The sequence below is a fragment of the Coturnix japonica genome, chromosome 1 (genome assembly GCF_054131305.1).
Source record: "Coturnix japonica strain WE chromosome 1, WE-NBRP24, whole genome shotgun sequence".
Classification (NCBI taxonomy): Eukaryota; Metazoa; Chordata; class Aves; order Galliformes; family Phasianidae; genus Coturnix; species Coturnix japonica.
This window is the reverse complement of record NC_140663.1, coordinates 70,574,207-70,596,165: the sequence shown is the minus strand read 5'-3', so window position 1 is coordinate 70,596,165 and position 21,959 is coordinate 70,574,207. Positions and strand designations below refer to the sequence as shown.

General features: G+C 41.3%; 2 protein-coding genes across 16 annotated transcripts; one reads left to right on the top strand and one right to left on the bottom strand.

Moving 5' to 3' along the window:
- Positions 1-1,089: 1,089 nt before the first annotated feature.
- On the bottom strand, positions 1,090-20,116 carry SYCE3 (synaptonemal complex central element protein 3). Of its 8 annotated transcripts, none has more exons than XM_015874081.3 (3): positions 4,017-4,135; positions 2,179-2,287; positions 1,090-1,969 (listed from the first exon to the last, which is right to left on the bottom strand). In XM_015874081.3, the coding sequence occupies exons 2-3, from the start codon at positions 2,285-2,287 to the stop codon at positions 1,800-1,802; spliced, it is 279 nt and encodes a 92-aa protein (XP_015729567.1). In that variant the 5' UTR covers positions 4,017-4,135; the 3' UTR covers positions 1,090-1,799. The 8 variants fall into 8 exon arrangements, with proteins under 8 accessions (XP_015729567.1, XP_015729559.1, XP_085379097.1 ...); XM_015874073.3 differs by lacking the exon at positions 4,017-4,135 and adding an exon at positions 3,637-3,773; XM_085522971.1 differs by lacking the exon at positions 4,017-4,135 and adding an exon at positions 20,098-20,116 and having other exon boundaries at positions 1,600-1,969.
- On the top strand, positions 3,674-21,505 carry STYK1 (STY kinase 1). Of its 8 annotated transcripts, none has more exons than XM_032447207.2 (12): positions 3,674-3,998; positions 4,090-4,191; positions 8,926-9,042; positions 14,555-14,664; positions 15,583-15,732; positions 17,142-17,387; positions 17,626-17,807; positions 19,021-19,104; positions 19,355-19,563; positions 19,804-19,844; positions 20,136-20,232; positions 20,916-21,505. In XM_032447207.2, exons 4-12 carry the CDS (start codon positions 14,598-14,600, stop codon positions 21,118-21,120), a joined length of 1,281 nt encoding a protein of 426 aa, XP_032303098.2. In that variant the 5' UTR covers positions 3,674-3,998; positions 4,090-4,191; positions 8,926-9,042; positions 14,555-14,597; the 3' UTR covers positions 21,121-21,505. The 8 variants fall into 8 exon arrangements, with proteins under 8 accessions (XP_032303098.2, XP_015729471.2, XP_015729464.2 ...); XM_032447215.2 differs by lacking the exons at positions 3,674-3,998; positions 4,090-4,191 and adding exons at positions 7,874-8,138; positions 12,943-13,061; XM_015873985.3 differs by lacking the exon at positions 8,926-9,042 and having other exon boundaries at positions 14,560-14,664.
- Positions 21,506-21,959: the final 454 nt, after the last annotated feature.

The following is a 21,959-nucleotide window of genomic DNA, read 5'->3' as shown; positions in this document are numbered from 1 at the left end:
CTGAAATCACATAAGTGGAGTTCACTGCAAGTGAGCATAAAGCTTAACTGTTACTGATACTTTTCATTACAAAAATATTCCATGATGGATGATAGAGGTGTCCACCCAGCGATCTCAATTACTGTTTATGTGAACACTAGATGAAGATGTTGATCCAGCACCTTTTTACTTTTGTAAATTAAATTTTTATAATACATACCCCTGTGATAGGACACCAGTGTATTTCAGTATGTTTCTGTTGCAGGTCTAAGGTATCTGACTGGGCTGAAATATGGAAGATGGTGAGATGTACGAAACAAATCCCTTCAAATTCATGATTAATAAATCTCAAAAAAAAAGTTAGTAGTAGTGAAAGACAAGTGTAATAATCTTGTCCCGGTTCTGGTGCATCTCCCCTGTGGTTATCATTATGCAGCTGGAAAGAAAAGTTTAGAGAGGAAAATGCAGTTCAGTCTACTAAAGTAGCCAGATCCTCCAAGCAAAATACAGCCCTAACATGCAGTGTTTTGTTCTCTTTCCAACTTCTCTCCCTACCACTCATTACAGCTGGGTGTTTGTTGGGCACGTGATTACTAGGGTAAGAACATCCATGAGTAAGAAAAAGGATGACCAAAAGGTTACACCACATAATCATAAGATTGAGGAGATCTCCACATGAACAATTAAAAGACTTGTGACACTTCAAAAAAGCTAAAAGTTCTTAATGCAGATTTAAAGAAGGGGGATGACGCAGTCAAGGTACTAAAGTGAAAGCAGGCCATGAAGGTCCTCCAAGGAGTGATGAAATTGCAAGATTCCTCAAGTTCTGCTATTTTGCCCTACCTTGGTTGGAACGAAGACCTACCTACTGCAACAGAAGTCAAGAATGTAGATCAAACTTTCCATCTGCCTCTAGAAGCACTAAGTATAATTGGGGGGAGGGAGGGCAAGTTGACATTAGGGTGTTATTACTTGCTATGTTGCTGCTCGCTAGAAATCTGCCCGATGAATAATGGAAACTCACATGGCTTTCCAGCTTAGATAAAATATTTATGAATTAACTGCAAGCCACAAGGTGGTGCTCTTAGTCTGCATCTTGACTACAAAATATTTTCTTTCTATTCTTTTTTAATAATATACAGCAGGAACATAGAAAGGCATGTTTCACAATAAGATTCATTTGGTTTCAGCAGCAATCCCACAGACCAAAGTGTAGTTAATAACTGTGAACATTTTTTTCCTTAAATGAGACGTTACCTTCAGGAAATAAAACGAAAGAAATTACAGGTGAGCTAGCTAACAATAAAGTTCTGTCAATGAACACCTAGTAGGTGATCTCACACCAAGCTAACATGATGAGTCTGTAAATCTAGAATTGTTAATTTGGTTAAATAATAATAATAATAGTAATAAAATACTTAGTTTTCCTTGAAAAGCACATTAGTGTAGCTGTGTACTGCACAGCCTCCCCTTCTCCCCCCACTCAGTTTGTTCAGGGATCAAAGAATTGCACATACAAATATTGACTATGAAGTAAGTGTGGTCTTGCAGGAAAAATAACCCATGTATAGCACCTAAATTCTGTACGCACATACACTACAACGTGAGCATAATAAAAAATAGAAGCATAGTTACCTTTTATCTTCAACAATATTAATATATCATAAAAATATTTCCACAAATGTAAACGTATACATAGTTCTTAGTAAGAAGAACAGCAATTCGTTTTCCATGGTGTTTGTGAAACCTCCATGACTGGAATACAAAAAAACTGGAGACTTTCCAAGGGATACAGTTCTGCCAGCATGACTAAATTCAACTCATTCCTTTTTTGGCTCTTCACCTTTAGATTCTCTCAGCACTTCCTGCCATTTTTTCTCCATTTCTTCTCTGCAGTTCAGGAAGGCATCTTCCAAACGCCTCATGGAATTGGTCAGGTCAGGGTTAGTACGCATTACTACCATGTCATATGCCATCCAGGTTGCCTGCACTATAAACAGAAGAGATACCACCAAGCCAGGAATTTTGGCTAAAAACACAGTGGGTGATTGAAAAATAAAAATTTTATATATGATGGTGATTTTTCCCACTTATGTTTCTATCACATGGGACAGTTCATAGCGATAAACATAAATAATACATCCTCAATGTCTTCACTTTAGTAAACAAACCCATATTTTTCTTAATAAAGACCTTTACCTGTCAGTTTTTCCATTTCCTCCAGAAGTTTTTCTAGGTCCTTGTTCAGATCCTCCACCATCTTTAGCATACTGTCATAGTTTCTCTCTTGAGATTCTTGTCTGGCCATCTACAAGGAAAGCGGGTGTTTTATTTTACTTTAAGGTGAGTTGATTTTCCCTGTGGAGGGAAAGTAATAGTGTAATAAAATGTAGTAATTAAAATACATACAATTCTCAATTTATATGTGAATTCATTAAGAATCTGGCCTGAAATTTACAGGTCAACAACTGCCTGTTGCATACTACTTTTAATCCATTTTGAAATCATTTTGAGTGATTCAGAGGGAATTACACTCAATATGCTGTATTTGTGCCAATTAATGATTTTAGTATCTGTATCAAAGAGATCATAGAATCATAGAATCACCAAGGTTGGAAAAGACCTAAAAGATCATCCAGTCCAACCATTCACCTATTACTAATAGCTCCCACTAAACCAATCATTAGACAGTTTTATCTATTATTCTGCTACAGCCTCTCTCTCAAATATCCTGACACAGACCAGTCCCCGTTTTCCAAAGTGAGCTGTAAAATCCCCATTTACATCCAGTATTTCACACGCACACCAGATAACTGCACATACTAAATTCTGTAACTATATACCCAGCTAAGTTGTAGGAGCAACCTCAGCTTAAATGTGCAGGAAGCAAAAACAGGTAGACTCAAGCTCATCAGTGAGTTTCTGAACCTTGATATTGTCCAAACATGAGACATACAGCCTTGCTTTTATTTCCTTCTCTGAAAACAAGGGGTGGGATGACACTATGGAAAGAGTTTCACTGTGGTAATTACGCCATGCAGTAGGCAACATTTTTGTTTGTTTTATCTTAAATATATGTAATTGCTCAAGTGCTATCAGAGGGTATCCATTTTCAGGTTATTATTGTGTGGAAGTGTGGAAGGAATGCAACGAGTTATAATGGATTTAAAGCTCCATCAGGGTGCTTCGTGTTCAGAGGTCTCACCAGGCATTTAAGTCTTACTAAATAACTATGTGCCGACAAAGCAGGGATGCCAAGGGTCTTAAAAACGCAGCCACAGTCCCGATTTCATCCGGACTGTCACCCACCACAGTGACTGCAGGGCAACCTCACTCCGCCGCGATGCCCGGACAGAAGGCAGAGAGCTGGTGATCCCTGCACCTTTACCACCCCATCCCGAGTCCCAGGTGTCCGTGAGGAACCCCGTCAGGATCCTTTAGACTCCTCCCCGCCCTGGCAGCCCGTACCGCCTCGCCCTGGGCCAGGCCGCAACCGACACGCCTAACAGACCCCACGGCTCAACCCCAACCCTCCGAGCTCGCGTATATAGCGCGGCTCCCTCCTCCTGATTCTAACAACAGGGACGGGCGGGAGCGGGACACGAGAAAACGTTCTTCCCTGTACGCTCGTGCTTGCTCTGCCCTCGAACTCCCCACCTCGGTTAATCTTCTGTTTCACGACAAGGAAACGCTTGGACAAACAGTTAGGCGGCCGTGAGGAAAAGAAGGGGAAGGACACGGGGCTGGAAGTGGCGGTGCAGCCGGACAGCTGTGCCCCGGAGCCGCGACAGGAGGGTGCTTGCTGGTTCTAGCGCTGTCGTGTCCGCCCAGCCTTCCTTCCTTCCAGCGCGGTCGCGGCCGGCCCTGGGCTGCGGCAGAGCGGGCACCTCAGCGGGCCCCTGCCGCGCTGCTCCCCGGCCATGGCCTCCTGTGAAGGCCTGGCCCTCTGCCTGCTGCGTGCTGCCTCGTCCCCGGCCTGCCACAAAACATAAGTACTCCCGGAGGTCGGAGAGCAGAAGGTAACCCCCCCCCCTTACCTGTCTGCGGTTCCCCAGTTCCCACGGCCCTACACCGCAACACCCCTCGATGCTGGCGTCCTTTACCCACCAGGTACCCCGAGCTGTTGTTGTGAGAGATCTGAAGATAAGAGCCGAGTGATGCCTCAAGCACGAACTCTCGAAGTTGGCTGCATCTGCTTTCTTTCCTACAGAGGTACACCTGCCGTCTTCATGATTTTTGTCTTTATAAACAGTTATTGGAGAAGGTGTTTGCAGGGCTAAGCAAAGAAGGGCAGGAAATTCTATGATGGCTGAGAAACAAGACACAAAGATTGTCCAAGTTGTTGATAATAGGCTTTAAGTGGTATATAGGAGACTGAGGATCACGGCCCTTTGAATGGGTCACACCCCTGATTGTGTCCTATTCTTTATTCCTATCCAAACCTTACAATCTGTTTCTTCTAGTATCCAAACATTAAACTCCTCTTGCTTTTAAATAATTGAATATATTAATATTTTAATTATGTGTGAAACTTTTACTCATCTCTTGTAGCCATCACTCATTTCACTGCCAGCTGTGCACAATAAGTAGCTAGTTTGAATATTGCACTCCATCCTTATGCAAAGAATAAACATACCAAGTTACATGAAAACTGTGGAATTTACCATGAAGTATCGTGTTGCTAAAATTGTGCAGGGTGTTGAAAGTAGGCAAAATCTTTCAAAACAGATGAAAGAAAAGATAATACTTGGCTAAATAAATTCTTGTATCACGGGTTGCTGGAGGCAATGGAAAGCATTGTGAGAAATACCATTTTATGTTGTTTTGAGCTTTAGTTTCCCTAAGAAGTCCCACTGCCAGCTGTCTGAGGCACAGTGCTCATTAATGGACCCCTTGTTTGAAACTGGTATGTGATATATTGTTATATGTACTTCCTAGTTCTAGTAAGGTCTCTGTGGGCAACCTTCCTGGAGGAGAGATGGCTCCTCTACTTCTTTTTGTGTGAAGTGGTGCAATTTATTCAATACTTACACAGGGTGCTTAAGTATGTTCAACAGCTTCTAAGTTTTGTCAGCAAGAACTGTTGTATTCTCACTTGGAAAAGTGAACGACGTGAAAAAATGGAGTGGCAAAACCCAGGAACTTAAGAGGAAAGTTTGTATGTTTAACAGAATGAACAAAATGGAAAGAGGAAAGGTCAAATTAACAGAAGAATATGCATACATAATGTGCTCAGGAACCCAGTTGCTAAGGTCAATAACACCCGGAAACTACACAAAGCTAATGGAAATGCAAGTGATATGTGCTGCACCTACTTTCCAGTCTATCAGTTGCCCTATTGCCCTTGGAGTCCTGGGAAGAACTCCATGGGCTAACTGTGGATAAGTACTGATTTTGGGATGCCAAAGAGCAGATCCTTTCAGAAGAAACTTGTTTTCTGGGCAGTTACTTGGAGTTTGCTGATTTTTGTGACTTTTCAGCCACAAGATTAGCCCTGTGGTTTTAACAGTCTCTTCACACAAGAAAAAGACTGAATGGTTTGTGGCTGCGCTTGCTGTCAGTCTCTAAAGTGCACTGTAGAGATTACTGAGCAGTTGTGTATGTGGTTTGAATGGTTGCTTCATATGCTGTAGATGTCTCGGAGATAAAGAGGACACTAGTGTTAACGGAACCGCTGCTCCACCAATTTCAGTGCGCCTTATCATACTTGCATAAGGAAAAATAGCAAGAGGAACACAAACATTTACACAGGCATTGTTCTCCCTGTGGATGTGCACAGACAGAATAAATAACTTGTAGCAGAAATTTGCTTTTAACGAGATGAAACGTGACAGTAAATGTGTGCTGTCCCTTAGCCGAACAGGAGGAAGGGTTTATGGACCAGTGAGGAACACTGGTCTGAGGCCTGAACTCTGAACTGTTTAAATATCTTCTCCGACCAGTCTGACTGGGAGCACAGCAGAAAGATTAACTAAGGAAACAAAAAGCAGTGGGGATTGCTGCTTTTGCTTATGCATGCCTTGAATATTAACCCCTTGCATTTTGCCCCCCTTCCCCCCCGCAAAAGGGGTATTTAGAAAACTGAGGAAGAAGGAGTGAAAGGAGGAAGACTATCAGTTATTGTATTTTTAAACCCTAATCCCTAAATAGGAATCAGGTTCCTCTGAAGAGGTTCCCCCAGCTGCCCTTACAAAAGGAGCGCGTGGGAAGCAAAATATTTCAGTAAATAACACATGTAAAAGAGAAAATGTTGTTTTCAGTGTATCCATGTATTAAACAGGAATGGGTTAAAGGACAGATCCTGTGCATCTTCATGGAAAAAATAACACTGAGAGTCAATGAAAGTTAGCACCAGCATAAAACAATGACAGAAGCCAGAGCCTGAGCTTAAAGTTTGCAGCTGTAACAATCTTTGCAACTGAAGTAAATGCTCAGTCTGGAACATGGGTGTCTATCTTCCTGACATGCTTGGGCTGCACTGTGTGAAGAGGAATTATCTTGGACAGTATATAAAACATATAACAACAAAGACCATTTTGTTGAGGGACACGGTTTAGTGGGAGCTATTGGTAATAGATGAATGGTTGGACTGGATGATCTTTTAGGTCTTTTCCAACCTTGGTGATTCTATGATTCTATGAATTGTTTGGTTGTTTGCTAAGGGATGGGTGCACACCCAGGGCCTGCCCAGACCTCTTGGTGGGGAATAGCCACCAGCATGATGGTATGGGGCAGGGAGCGAACTTCATTGTGAGCTGTACTGGGCCACATGCAGAATAAGGGCCACAGGTTGGTTTGCACAATCTAGGGGATTTCTCTTCTGGTTTTTCAGGGACAAAACTCCACATCACTGAACTATTTGTAATTACTGTTCTACCGGCTTACGTAGAGATCATGCAGTGAAGAGACACAGTCCCAGTATTCTCCATTTTGCACGCTTTTACAGTAAATACCAGCTGGAAGAATAGTGCCAGACTGAATCACAGAATCACAGAATTGTAGGGGTTGGAAGGGACCTCTAGAGATCATTGAGTCCAACCCCCCTGCCAAAGCAGGCTCCCTACACCACGTCACACAGGTAGGCGTCCAGGCGGGTCTTGAATATCTCCAGAGAAGGAGACTCCACCACCTCCCTGGGCAGCCTGTTCCAGTGCTCCGTCACCCTCACTGTAAAGAAGTTCTTCTGCACATTCGTGAGGAACTTCCTCTGCTGTACTTTCATCCCATTACCCCTAGTCCTGTCCCCACACACTACTGAAAAGAGACCAGCCTCACCACTATGGCTCCCACACCTCAGGTATTTATAAACCTGGATCAAGTCCCCTCTCAGCCTTCTTTTCTTAAGGCTAAACAGACCTGGTTGAAGCTTGGGATGTTCTGCTCTGCACATATATTGTTATGTGGTTGTTCTTGCAGTTAATTTATCTTTTGTGTTTCAGTATGTAACTCTACCTCTTTCCCCCTACCTCAACTAAAATAATCCCTAAATAAAGTAATGTACACAGCACCAAAGTATTAATATGAGTAGGTCAGGTTTGCTCAAGGAGTTGGTAGAGATCATATCGTCTTGGTGTTCTCAAAGCTATCTGCGGCATAATATTGACTGTAAAATGAACTTTGTCTCTCAGTGTTAGGTCTTGTGTTGTTTCCTCTTGTAATACAACTGCTTTCCACTTGTGTGATATAGGTAAGCAAACAGTCTTGTAGAGGCTTGTTTAACCAGAAGTCGGGAATCTGAAACATGAGATTTTTCAGCATTAGGCAAAGACAGTCTTTGAGCTGATGGTGGGGAGCATGCAGTCGAGCAGCTGGGACTGGAATACACTGATTGGCTGGAAGAAAGTCCCCAGGGCAGAAACACTGAGGAAATGAAATGCAGTGAGGAATACACCTCGCACATGATTCAGGATTGAAAGCATTAGCAGAGCTGAACGGTGTCCTCAGGGGCATGTTAACAGGATAACATCACAGGGCAAGTTCAAGAATATTGATAGGTCTTGTTAGGGAGCTCAGGACATATTTCAAGAGGTGGTGTAGGGAGCTCCAGGCTGGACTACTGGAAGGACAGAGAAAGAGAAGTGGTGACGGCAGAGCTGAAAAATGAAAGCAGAATGCAGTGGACAGCCTGAGCAGGAGGAATACAAGGGACAAGGCTGAATGTAAGAAAAACTCGCATTGCTGCTGTCTATTCTGTCATGTTTTTTATTAATCTCTTCTCCCTTTGCTCATTTGCATGTTCTCTATCACGTTCTTTCCTAAACGTGAAACATTAATATGAAGAGCGTGGTTTCCATTTGTTATGTTAGCCTATCCCTCTTGGTCTGTTTATCTGCCTTTCAAATTACACACCAGGTCCCCACCCAAGGAGTCTTTGCCTTGCTTTGCTCTCAGCCAGCCAGTGCGTGCCAGCCAGATTAGACCCATTTCATGGGTTTGTGCCTACCTGTCAACTCATGTGTTAGATTTACGTTCTTTCTGGGGAGAAAAATGAAAGAAACTCGAAGAATAAAGAACTGATGCTGGGCAGGTATGGGGCAGGGATATCAGTGAGAAGGAACTTAGTCATAAGAGTTACAGCAGCGTGAGGTAACCATCTGTATTGAGCGGCCTCAGACAAACAGGGAAGCAGCGGCATGTAAGCTTCAGGAAGAGACTACCGCAGGGCAAGAGAAGTGGTGTAATTCAGGTAAGCGAGAGAAAATACTGCTGGAGGATTAGCTAATGAATATTTAAATGTTTGAAAAGACTTTATTAACATGAATGTGCTCTAAACTAGGATATAACTGCGCCATAAAGTGTATATGCCTCTGTATGTATATATATCTGCATCTGTACTTACTGATTGTATAGAAGTTACTGATCTGGTAATACTTCTGTGATCATAATGGTTTTGAAGTTTGGGGAGGAAAAAAAGGAAGAAAGAAACTGAAATCTATCTGTTTGCAGGTTGGTTTAGAGAAATAACTCCCAGACACGTTTTGAACAGGGAGAAAATTACAAAGGAAGGAAATTCAATTTAAAATTAACCTCAGTTCACCAGTGATGCAGCGCCTGTCTACATAAGTAAGTTCGTTCAGTGCTTGATGAAGTTGTGTGTACCAGTTTATCAACTCAGAATTAGTGTTTTATTTCCTTCAGCCTTACTTGATTGTAAGGATGGTAAATAATCTGTTTAGTTTTTTCTGTGTATTTGTGTGTACACACATGCTATTGATCAAATTATAAACAAAATCTCTGTTAAGTTCACCAAGAATCATCTAAAAGTTAGGAACCTGTGAAGGTGAAACTGTACACAACCTCAGTTAAGTTTTAATATGGCTTTGGAAGCAGATACAAATTGTGTTTCATAAGCCATTACACAGCACCATAATATGGTGTATTTTTATCAGCAGTGTTTTTTACAGCAAGAGTTACATATAGCTGTGGTCCCTTAACATTTTTTCTTTCCTGCCACAGCTTTTGCTGCCACAGTGTTACAGAGTTTCAGTATCAGACTTATAACTGTACCAGGTTTATAGGGTTTTATGCAGGTTCAGTGCTTGCAAGTACAACCAGAGTCAAAGTTCAGGCAATCAGAAAGGTAAAGCACTGGGAGGCACTTCTAAAAGTAGCCTCAGAAAGTCAAAGGCAAGAGTATGCTTGAGAGTCTGGCATCCAGACTTTTCATACTTCCTCATTAGGGGCTTCAGGTTAATGTGTGTGTCTTTTTTATTTGTTTGTTTTTGTAATACAGACTTTTATTTTTCAGACTGTCTGTGAGAAATAAGATTTTTTTGTGTGGCCTCATTTGAGGGGGAATGTGATCAATATGGTCAAGGTGTATGTTAATATTTCAGAAAATATACAAGGTCTTGTTTGCATCAGAAAAAAATATGTTTTTATTTCAATCACAGTTCAGTTTCTGTGTTGTTTCACAGTTCTGTAGCCAGATTTTTCTCAGTCTGCACAAATAAATTTGGTTTTTTTGTGAAATTATCAAAGTTTAAACAAAGCACCTTGAAATTTTGCGTATCTCCATTGCTGTGGTGCCAGCTTGAACTGACCTTTCTTTAAGCAGTGCAGAGTGCTCTTCACTCATGTTTCTCAATGCAGCAGTGGCTGCTGACTTTGCTTGTTTTTAATTCTCCCTTGAAAAGGAGTCAGGTTTGCTCTAAGTAATTCACCAGCTCAGATTGCGGTGTGGGTTACGTTATTTGCTGTTTTCCTCATGGTTTAACACTTCAAAACTTGTCATCCTGATTTTCTTTCACTCCTTAATATGCTTTATTAGCAGCTAGCCTAGGTTTGATGTTCAGATACCACTTCTAATTTTGGTTCAAGTGAAAATATTGAGTCAGTACATTACTTCTTTAAAGCACTATCTTTCTTCTTATAGAACATTATGGCTGCCAGCTGGTACACAAGGGAGTGAGCTGCAGTACCAAATCTTTGTAGCTGAGGAATTATCAAACCAAGCACAGCAAGCTGCAGAATACTATAGGTAATCTCTGTTCAGAGCAGTGGTGAGGCATTATAAATATGTTAAGAATTGATTTGACAAGTCAGAATTTCCTCTTTCTAAAGAGCTGGAGACACTGCTCAGACTAAACAGCCCAGAGGTGAATGATGAGGTGGCGGCTCAGTAGGCCAGGGAAAACTTGCAAAGTTGCCACAATCTGCCAATCTGGTGGAGAAATTGCCACAAAAGTCTTCTGAAAGTAGAAGGGACAGGACATGCAGAGCCGTAGGCATATGTCCTGGCATCAGGTTGTTAGATGTGGGACCTGTCAGTTGGATTTTTATTTCTTTTGGATGTTACTGATAAGTAAAACTGTCAGTGCTATGGGGAAGAAATGTATTTCACCGTCTGCTTTTCCACTGTGATTTTCTTTTGCCACTCACGCATTCAGTGTCCAAAACTGCCAGGTTACCTGAAGATCAGACACTGTGGTTTCACTGCATTTTTGGCATTTGTCACTTCCTAGTAGCTCTCTTCTCTTTTGGCTTTGTGGACTGAGGAACACATTTGCACATCTCTGCACGTGTCTGTCTAAGCCACGTTCAAAGGTCATATAAAAGAGAAATAAAATAATAAAAGCAGTACAAAAGTGCTGACTAAAAAGGCACGAGATTATGGTTCTTTTGCTGCATGGAATTAAATAAACAGAATCAGAATCATAGAATGACTTGGGTTGAAAAGAACCACTAAGATCATCCAGTTTCAACCCCCCTGCTAAGTACACACTACTGGCTCATGTCCATCTTCTTGTCCACCAGGACACCCAGGCCCTTCTCCACATGGCTGCTCTCAAGGAGATCTTCCCCCAGTTTGTATAAATACCTTGGACTGCCCCAACCCTGCACTTGGCCTTATTGAACCTCATTAGGTTCTCATGGGCCCACTTCTCCAGCTTGCCCAGGTCTCTCTGGATGGCTTCCCTCCCTTCCAATGTAGCAACTGTACCACTTGGCTTGGTGTCATCTGCAAACTTGCTGAGGATGCACTCAATGCCACCATCTGATTTGCTGATGAAGATTTTGAAGAGCACCGGTCCCAAGACCAACCTTTGAGGGACACCACTTGTGACCAACCTCTACCCTGACACAGAACCATTGAGCACAACCATGTGGCTGAGTCCATCCAACCATTTCCTAATCCATCAAACAGTCCATCCTTCAAATCCACACCTCTCCAGTTTAGAGAGAAGGATGTGGTGAGGGACCATGTCAAAGGCTTTGCAAAAGTCCAGGTAGATGACATCTATCGCCCTTCCCCTGTCCACCAAAGCTTTCACTTCATCGAAGAAGAACACCAGATTGGCAAGGCAGAATCTACCCTTGGTGGAGCCATGCTGGCTGTCTCAGATCACCTCTTTGTATCATTTGTTCCTTAACATAATTTCTAGGAGGATCTGCTTCATAATCTTCCCAGGTGTGGCTCGCCAGCCTGTGGTTCCCCAGCACTTCCTTTCTCCCTTCCTTAAAAATGGGAGTAATGTTTCCCTTTTTTCAGGCACTGGGGACTTCACCAGACAGCTATGATTTTTCTAATATGATGGGAAGTGGCTCGGCAACCACACCAGGCATCTCTCTCAGGACCTTAGGGTGGATATACTCTGACCCCATGGACTTAGACATGTTCTATTATGAGGAGGACTTGGACTTGTTTCAGTGTTACAGTGGGGTGGAATCAACACCCTACACCCTCAGCTAGAGTTTCAGGGTCCTGGCAAACACAGGAAGCCTGACTACCTGTGAAGACTGAGGTAAAGCACTATGTCTGAGGAACCCAGCTCTCCATTAACTTTTATCAGGGGGGGAACCACTCACCTTAGCCTGTCTCCTCCTGCTTACATACCTGTAGAATCCCCTCTTGTTATCTTTCACCTCTCTTGCCAAGTTCAGCTCCATCTACACCTTGGCTTTACTAATCCTATCATCTCTACATATGTGGACAACAGCCTGTATTCCTCACAGGCTACACAACTCTGCTTCCACTTGCAGTATGTTTCTCTCTTTTTCCTCAGTTTAAGCTGCAGGTCCTTGGTCATGATGGTCGCCTGCTGGGGATGGAAAGCTGTTGCACTCTCAGAAGGGTGTCCTTAAAGAGCTGCCGGCTCTGTTCTGTGCCCATGCCTTTAAGGAGAGTTTCCCCTGAATGTACGCTCCCGCCACTTCCTCAAGCCTGTGCTGGCACTTGTTAAATTGTGTGATGACAAATGATAGGAAACTACTGTGGTAAATATTATTTGTACTGGCATAGAGGTTTAAATTAGTTTACCACGTGAGCAGATGCACTGTTGAGAGCAAAACTGTGTGGGAAGAGAGCAGAAAGGGAAGATACCCTTGCCCTGTTTGGTAGCGGTGAACCTTTGTTCAGCTTGGCTTCAATCACAAAACTTTACATGTATTAATTACTGGGACAGTGAACTGATTTATACAGACCCCACAACTGACATTTTTACCTACTTATTCCTGAGGTAGTGTTGTTCATCAATTACCATCAATTACCAAAGTGGCAGAACAGCTTGAGGAACACACATGGCTGAAAACAAAACACCACCTTTTTCACCAGTGCTCATCATGTTGTCAGATGTGGAGAGGTAAGCAGTCAGTATGAGCCAGATATGGGAGAGCTAACACACTTGGCACTATCAGCAAAGGAATAGCTGTGGAACTGCCCCATATGCAGTTTACTCAGTAGCCTGCTAGTATCAGTTTGCAAACAGTGTTGACTGCAGGATAGCCTCTGCTAAGATTTTGCTATATATCTCTTACAGTTCAAGGACAGTTGCTTCTGCTATTTCTAGCTATGACACTCTTGGATATATATTTAGTTTGGACATGGAGCTTTGGATTTGGGTACTGGTCAAAGAAAGGCTTGACTATCATTGTTGTTACAGTCCGTATGGAACCATGTTGTATCTCAACACTGTTAACAATAAAAATTGAGCATTGCCTTGCAAGTCACTGTATATTTGCCACAGCAAAAACTCTCACATATCACTGGATTTGTTTAATGAAAGACCTGTTCTTGTTCCCCCCACCCTGTTCTGGGAAATAGATGGGTGACTTTTCAACTCTTCCTCAAAGAACTTTGCACCCTCTGTTGTGAAGTTCTTTGTAAAGAACAAACTTCTGTTGTTCTCTCCTGCTGAGAAACATTGTTCTAGAAAAGCTAAGTAGCATTCTGGTCAACGTACAAAGGAGAAGATATCTTTCAGGAGGTTTTCAGTGCCTGAAACCACACCAAACATATCAGCATTACCTTGATTTTTGGCATTCTGAAAGCAGAGTGGCCTACTACCATGCTTTTTACCTACCAAGTTTTATATATATAAAGTGATTACATGAATATGATAGTGAAGCAAGAGGTATTCCTCTGGTAAGACATATGATAAAAGTCTGGAAAATATGTCACTCTAAGTTGGTTGATCAGAAAACTCTCTAAGACTCTGTTTGATGTTAGAAAGCAGACATTCTTTATTTTTGGTGCTGGATGTGTGAGTGATAAGTTCTGCCTATCATACATACCTGGAATGTAAGATCTTCAGCTTATATACATTCCTTGTGTTACACAGGCAAATCTTTCCTGGGCAGCACAATCCTAGGCTTCTACAAATAAGAACAACCCAAATGCAGCAGCCATAGACACAGAAACAAAGGAAGAAAAACTGCTTACCTTTAGGAGACCTCTGGTAGGCAGGGATCTCCAACAAGATACCCTTGCTTCCATTGCCAACCCTTAAATTAGGTCTGGGAAGGGGAGAATCCTGGCTCCCCCCCTTCTGGTCACTCGTGTATTGTATGCACATGAACTCCCTTGGGGTTGGCCCTGCCTTCCTACCAGGTGCTCAATTACTATATTTGTGTAATACTGTAGAAGCTTAATCTTAAGTTATCATTGGTCATGCTGTCCATGGTTCATGGCATTTGATGGAAGATATTCCATATCATTCTCTAAGCCTTGAGTCTCTGTGCCTCTTCTTCACACTAACTCTGAACTTAAGGGGTGGAAATATCCATATTCTGCTTGTTAATTGTTTAATAAATCATCCTTCCTTCTGACAAATTTTATTAAAATTCTTCATATCAGTGCAGGAGACAGAGGTTGGAGATCTGCTTGCTTGTAATTGAACATGGCAGGAGATGTGAAAAGATTCACACGCATGCTACTGGAATGCAACAGCAATGACAAGCTGTGTGGTAAGATTCATTTGTTCCTTTAGGCAGTATTTTTCCACATACAGAGCAGGAAGGCCTACTTTGATAAAAAAAAATGAACAAGGTCTTTCCCTGGATCCACATACATCTCATTCCACAAAAGAGGATTTGACAGCAGAAAGTCCTGTGAAGATCCCAGGCCTTTACAGCCAAGTATTTCTACTTTGAATGACCCATAAAAATGAGGTTAAAACCTCATAACACAGTCAGTAAAGATTCTCTTCTGTTTTCGTAAGTACCGATTTTGTGAGATTTTGATTCTGTCACTTTATGTCATCTTTGAAACTGAACTGGTACCTTGTCCCATGCAAATCTGGGGACATAAGACTGTCTGTAAACTGCAACTCCTTATTAATGGCAGTGTCTTTTGGTCAGACTCCAAAGTAGGTCATCATGCTCTGTTGTCTTTAAATTGCTCCTTAATTTTTTTAATCAAACAAGCTTAACCTGTAATTTCACTGTAGATTTGTGAAGGCACAGCAGTGGCCAACTCTTCCCAAAGCCCTCCTATACCTCTTCCAGGGCCACTACGTTTCAGTGGTGGGTGATACTTACACTAATGACTGAAGTTCCTTGCCTTTGTACTAAGGCATCTATATAAGTGAATAAGGCATCTAAATAAGTACAAGGAGTTCTAGTGGCTTTATGAGGGTTCAAATTTTCAGCACCATTGAGAAGCGAGGTTTGAGAAACAGGGTTGCAGCACTAGAAGGTGTTCAGTTGCTATTCTAAGAAGCCGCAAGTGGATGGACACGCACACATATTGTCAGAGTTGAAATAGTTACACCTCAAACAGTTTATTACTGCTGTGTTTTGTAGAATTGGCACACACTAGGCAATGCTGCACACAGTCCTCAGAGCAGTGCTCCTTTAATTCCCATTTTCTTTATCTGCTTGTAGTTGTGCGTGAATATCAGACTGAAGTGATTGTTGTCCCAGCTCTCCTTGTGGGTTTTTTTGTCATTCTGCTAACTGTGATCCTTTGGCTGCATTGCCGTGGCTTGCGAACAAGAACAAAGCGGGAGGAATCATCATCATCTGGACAACAAGGTAAACATCACCATTTTCAAACTAAGGAAAGAGTATTGATTTCAGTCCCCTGTTAGGCAATAAGGTTTCTGAAGCTCCTGAGTGGTATTCATCCATCTAGAGAATATAAAGAAAACTGGAGAACTTTGTTTTGTCCAACTTCTGTTAGCAATTATAGAATCTATAGTGCCAAGGTATCTGAGGAAACCTAAACCAGCATACTATGTAAGTGGATTAACAAGTGATAACATCGCTTGAGAATTACAAAGTATGTTTATGTAAGAGCCTTCATGGATGCTCCTGCAAGCAACAGGGATAATTACAAATGAAAGTTCGTATATAATAATTTTGGATATATATCACACCTAGTTATGCCATTCATTTATTATCATTTATGAAATTTCATCTTAAGTTGGTGTCCTATGTGGACAACAGAAAACAGAACAGGGAGCAGTGAGAAGGGGAAAAGGTTGTCATTACTGCAAGCGCATGCTGCTATGCTGAAATGAAACTCTAGTTCTGAACTGATTTTCTTTCTATACAAGAAAAAACCCTGTGTTAAGGGAAGTAACTGAAAACCATGATAAGGCATAGATGGGAGCACCTTCTGTGTGTCTCTTTCATACCTAACAGTGTCAGACATAGTGTTACCAGCAGGAGCAGGGAAGTGATCATCCCCCTGTACTCAGCACTGGTGAGGTCGCACCTCAACTACGGTGTTCAGTTTTGAGCCCCTCATTACAAGAAAGGCATCGAGGCCCTGCAGCATGTGCAGAGAAGGGCAACGAAGCTGGTGAGGGATCTGGAGTACAAGTCTTACAAGAGCAGCTGAGGAAACAGATTAGTCTGGAGAAGAGGATGCTCAGGGGAGACTTTGTTGCTCTTTACAACTACCTGAAGGGAGGTTGTGGTGAGGTGAAGGTGAGCCTCTTCTCTTATGCAACTGGTGTGCAGACTAGAGAAATTGGCCTCAAGTTATGCCACAGGAGATTCAAGTTGGACATTAGGAAAAACTTCTCCAGAAGAGTGGTCAGGTGCTAAAATGGGCTGCCCAGAGAGGTGATAGAGTCACCGACCCTGGAGGAGTACAAGAAACATATAAATGTTGTACTGAGAGGCATGGCTTAGTGTAAAATACTGGTGATAGGTGAACAGTTGGACATGATCATCTTGGAGGTCTTTTCCAATCTTGGTGACTCTACAATTCTATAGTTCTAGCTGGTAATAAAAGAAAATAATGTCCATTTCTTCAGCACAAGAATCAATTACAAGTCCAGAAAGTTTGCATGGTTAAATGTAGTAGAGGTCTCCAAACTCATTCTTCCTTTTTGTGGAGCAAGAATCAAAGAAAATAGAATAATGGGCATTGCCACTTGCTACAAGAGTTCATCTGCCTTTTTTTGTGTTTCACATGACTTTGGTTTTGTCAGCGAACAAGAACCATCAAGAATCCACTTCACAAGAGAACCACTGTATACAGCTGAGTGAGGTATCTACAGAGAACCTGCTAAGTTCTGCATCCTTGACTCTGAAAGAACTGCAGATACCACGAGAGAAGCTCTCACTAGGCAGTCTGCAGATTGTAAAACATGTCCGCAATGGGAGCATCTACAGGGCAGAACTGGAAACTGGGAACTCGGGGAAGACTAAGAGTGTCATATTGGAAGCCTTACAAGGTAAAGCATATGGCAGAGAATCCAGTTTGATACAGATCTGCATGTCAAAGACACGAAGGTGGGCAGAATTTTGTAATCATTACTGGGCAAGACTGAGATGTGTTCAGTAACATACTAATGTGTTAACTAGTCTACTGAAGTGGTACTGTAGTAGTATCAAAGAAGACTGCTGTCATTTCAAGCTAATTGCTAACTGCTTCTGTGTGGTGGTGGACTGAGGCTTCTTTGATTATTTCAGACCTGGTTAGTCCCCAGGAAGTAAAGGATTTCCTGGGAAGGATTAAATTCCATCAAAATCTTGGCCATCATGAGAACCTGGTTGAATTGGTTGGATGCTGTGTAGATCGATTCCCACTTTATATGATAATGGAAGATGTATCTCTTGGTGACCTGCTAAAATTTCTATGGACATGTCGTAAGGTGAGTCAAAAAAAGTGATGTGATAACATATCTTCTTAAAATTGATCATTTGCATATCTGTGTGTAAGTCATGGAAGATTCCTTTCATCTAATCATGCATCCACCTGTATCAGTCTAGACCATTTCCATCCTCAGAGAAGTTCAGTGAAGTTCTGAGTTGGAATAGAACCGAAGCATTTCTGAATAGGTGTGTTAAAGTTTGGAGAAGCTGACGTTTTGTAAGAAGTCTGACTTTGCAGGCCACTGGAATTCTTTGAAGGGTTAAGCAGGCATTGGGAGAAGTGATACATTGACATATACTTTTTTTCCCAAGAGTTTTAAGTGCAAGTTCTACTTTAAGAGCTTTTAGAACAGCAGAGTAGTTATGAAGATGGGGAGAAGGTCTAAATTAACTAAATAATTAAAATTAACTAAATTATTAACTAAATTAAATTAACTAAATTATTAAAAAGACAACTAATGGAATACACGTGAGAACGGTCAGTACTTGCACTGGAGAGAGGTCACACATGAAGCTGTGCTAGGAAATGTATTAGGACCTGGTGCTTTTCAATGTGTGTGTCGATAGCCTAGCAGAAATGTTGCAAGTGAGGTGGTGATGACTGGTAATGAGAATAGCAAGGGCTTGAGCATTTGCAGAAGAATCCTTCAAAACTGAGTAACTAATGAGTAAAATGAAACAGATAAAATTCAGCACAGCTAAAAATAAAATGATGCATAGGTACAAAAGCAATCTTGATTTAACATAATGATGGCCTTATACCAGCCTATTGCTGATCAGATGTGAAATCACGGGACTGATTTTATGAACACACATACTGTCATGAAGAAGTTATGCAAAATAAATAAATAAATAAATAATCCACAAATATTTGAAATTAGTAAGAAAGGCATAGAAACAAGGCTCTGTTATGTCTCTGTATCTGTCTTTCTTCCACGTCTGAAATACTAAATACAGAGAGACTGCTCTCTGTCTTGTTCAGCAGAAAGACAAGGTGGTAACAAATAAGGCTAGTAAGTACCATGGTCAAAGCAAACAAGTGGAGGTAGTTCTTCACAAAGTAGGGATTTGACTAATGGAATTCCTTTTCACTGAGTGCTATGGATACTAAAACTGGATATATGGATAAAATAATCATTTTATGAGATTAAAAGGAGACAGGTTCCCCAGCACCTTGCAGCTGTAATCCAAGGTCTATTCTTTTGTCTCTAGGATGTAATGACAATGGATGGTATCCCTTATGATCTCACTGAAAGGCAAGTATACAAAGTTGGACAACAAGTTGCAGCAGCTCTGGTAAGTCTGCTCAGATTTGCTCAGTTTTTTGCTTCTTGTTTGATTGCAACATAAGCTCACATGATTGCCTAGATTTTCTTAACTTAGGCAGTAAGGATGCAATTTGTTAAAGCTGAGCCAAATACACCTGTACTGATTTGGTGGGCCTACACTTCTGTTCTGCACTGTGGAGGATGGGTACAAACTCATTAAAAATTTCTGCCAATTAGAATTACTTTTAAAATGATCATAGTCTCTTCCAACTTTTTAGGCTTACCTTGAGCAGAAGAAATTGTTCCATGGTGACATTGCTGCCAGGAACGTCCTACTTCATCACAACTTCACTGCCAAGCTCTGTGGTTTTGGGGTGACCTATGAAGCTCATACGTATGGTGCCAGCTCAGTCACAGAGATGGTGCCAGTAAAGTGGCAGGCACCGGAGCGGCTTCTAAAGAACCCCCCTAGCATCAAGGCAGACATGTATGATTTTATTTTTGAACTAGAATTTCATCTGTCAGACCTCTCTTTCACTTCTTTATGTATAATTATTTCATATCTTGAAGTTCACAGCAAGGCTCGCCTGTACTCAGCACAATGCTTAACTTCACATCTCATGCCTTCTCATTTCTGCAGTATACATAACTAATCATTTGTATGTGTTTAAGCTAGCTAGCTTGCTGGAACACAAACTTAATATTGCTTTCTTTTCTTTTCTTATAGATGGTCTTTTGGAATTCTACTGTATGAAATGATTACATTAGGTAAGAAGATGTAATTTTAAAAGTTTTTTAAATATAGAAGTTAGCAACAAATTAACAAGATCAAAATTCGGACATTTAAGAATGCAAAATTGAGGCTAACTTAAATAATAAGCAACCCACTTTTTTTCTGACATGAAAAGTCGTGACAATTGTTTTTAGTTTTTCTATCAGTGTGAACTGAAAGAACAAGAGAATAGATTTTATTAGGCAGAGATGGCATTCTTGCACTAAAGTTGCTGTCTGTGACCTTTACCTCATAGCTTTTCTGCTGTCTTCCCTTTCATCTTCCAGGTGATCCACCATATCCTGATGTACGACCTTCTGACATCTTACCATACCTGCAGAGACGAAACATCATGAAACAGCCCTCAAGCTGCCAGCAAGCCATGTAAGCCACTTGCTTTATGTACAATTGAAAGACTTTCAGAGATAAATAGAAATGCAGCATGCAAAACCATACCTTAAAGATGATTTCTAAGTCTAGACTGTACAAAACTGTATCTTCTTAGTTGAAAAGACTTGTTCTCATGCCTACCACATCTTACTGGATTCCCATGCATGAAAACTCGACTGCCACTCTCTTACCTGCTTTGAAAATTGTTCTTATTTCTGCTTTCTATTCTGCCCTTAAATTTTGTTGCTCCACTGCTTCTCTGCAAGGTACCGGACTATTCCAGAGTAATCAATCTCCTGTAAGTGCTGAATTATGAAATGAACTAAGAAACCACAGGGAAGATCTGAGGGATTGTGTTTCTTTTTTGTGAAGACTTCAAAAATTGTTTTTTTTTTTTTTTTTAATATTCAGAGGCTTTTTCATTGGTAGGATCCCCAGTTGCTGTTTCAAAAGGAAATATCAAATCTAATCATTTCCCCTTTTCCTGTACTCAGAGATGACATCCTGGCAAACATCTGTCTGCCCTTTCCCCCACACATTATTGTGTAGGTACAGGCTTTGCTGAAAGAACTTTCTATGAGGCAGAAAAAGAGGAGGCCTCCAGATGTTTTACATATGAGATAAAATTTTGTTGGTATTTTTGATTCCCAGCTCTTCTCTACTTCTTCATCTTACAGGTACAGCATCATGAAGTCATGTTGGCAGTGGAATGCAGCTGACAGGCCTTCCCCGTCAGACCTGATCCAGAGCCTACAAACAGCTATAAAGACCAGCAATGACCAGCGAGTACTGCAGGTTCCTGAGCTAGTGGTGCCTGAACTCTATGCTGATATCACTGGTGTTGCAATGGACAGTCTAGTGAGTGATTATACTGTGCTTTGAAGTATTCTTTCTCATCTTTCTCAATAAGAACAGTTCTTATTTTTCCCTCTGGGTGGAAAACAGTAACAGAACAGAAAATGGTCCTGAGAGAGATGTAGTTTTTCTTCTCTTCTGGGACAGGTTCCCAGAATTGGAGGATTAACTCCTTAACTCCCAATGCACTACATGATGTTTTGATGCTATGATGTGAAATACTGCTAACAATCATAAAACCAAGACACTATCTATTACTTAAACACTCACTAACGGCCTCTGTGATTAACTTGCATTGTTGCCTGTTAAGCGCTGAATAAATAACTAGAATCTCTCCAGGGCTTCGCGTGAAAGAATAGGCTCTGTATATTTTAAATAAAATAAAATGCTTACATATCTATAACTACAGAAATTTTTGAATTGAAGTGATACATCTCCACATAGACTGTATCTTTTCTGTGGCAGTGATGAGATTGAGTGTGTGCTTGTCACAAATGGAAACTATGCTTCAGTCGTAAGGGAGAAGTAGCAGTGTGTTTATTAAAATAATATAGTGATTTAGCAAAGCTTAATCATAAATAAGACAGCACCTTAGATGGCAGAGTACAGAGACAGAGATGTCAAAGTACACTTTACTACATAAAGGGTAGGGTTAAACACGCTTATCCAGAAGACCTTCCTGTTGAGTTACGAGGTTCATAGTGCAGCCCTTTGCTTTCTAAACACCTTGAGCAATGGAGGTAAAGGGCCTGGATGTGGATGAATCTACTGCCATACCCAAACTTGGTCAAAGGCTTATGTCTAAGAGCTTATATGCGCACTATCAATCCAAGATATAATCTTAAAAAAGCTAACAAAGCTTAAAG

Bases quoted from the DNA above. Each gene is read 5' to 3' on its own strand.
- SYCE3 (XM_085522971.1), bottom strand. From the start codon at position 2,287: ATGGCCAGACAAGAATCTCAAGAGAGAAACTATGACAGTATGCTAAAG. The intron at 1,970-2,178 runs GTAAAGGTCTTT...TTCTGTTTATAG, and splicing joins GGAAATGGAAAAACTGACAG to TGCAGGCAACCTGGATGGCA.
- STYK1 (XM_015873985.3), top strand. From the start codon at position 14,598: ATGGCAGGAGATGTGAAAAGATTCACACGCATGCTACTGGAATGCAAC. The intron at 14,665-15,582 runs GTAAGATTCATT...ATCTGCTTGTAG, and splicing joins CAGCAATGACAAGCTGTGTG to TTGTGCGTGAATATCAGACT. The intron at 19,105-19,354 runs GTAAGTCTGCTC...CCAACTTTTTAG, and splicing joins AACAAGTTGCAGCAGCTCTG to GCTTACCTTGAGCAGAAGAA.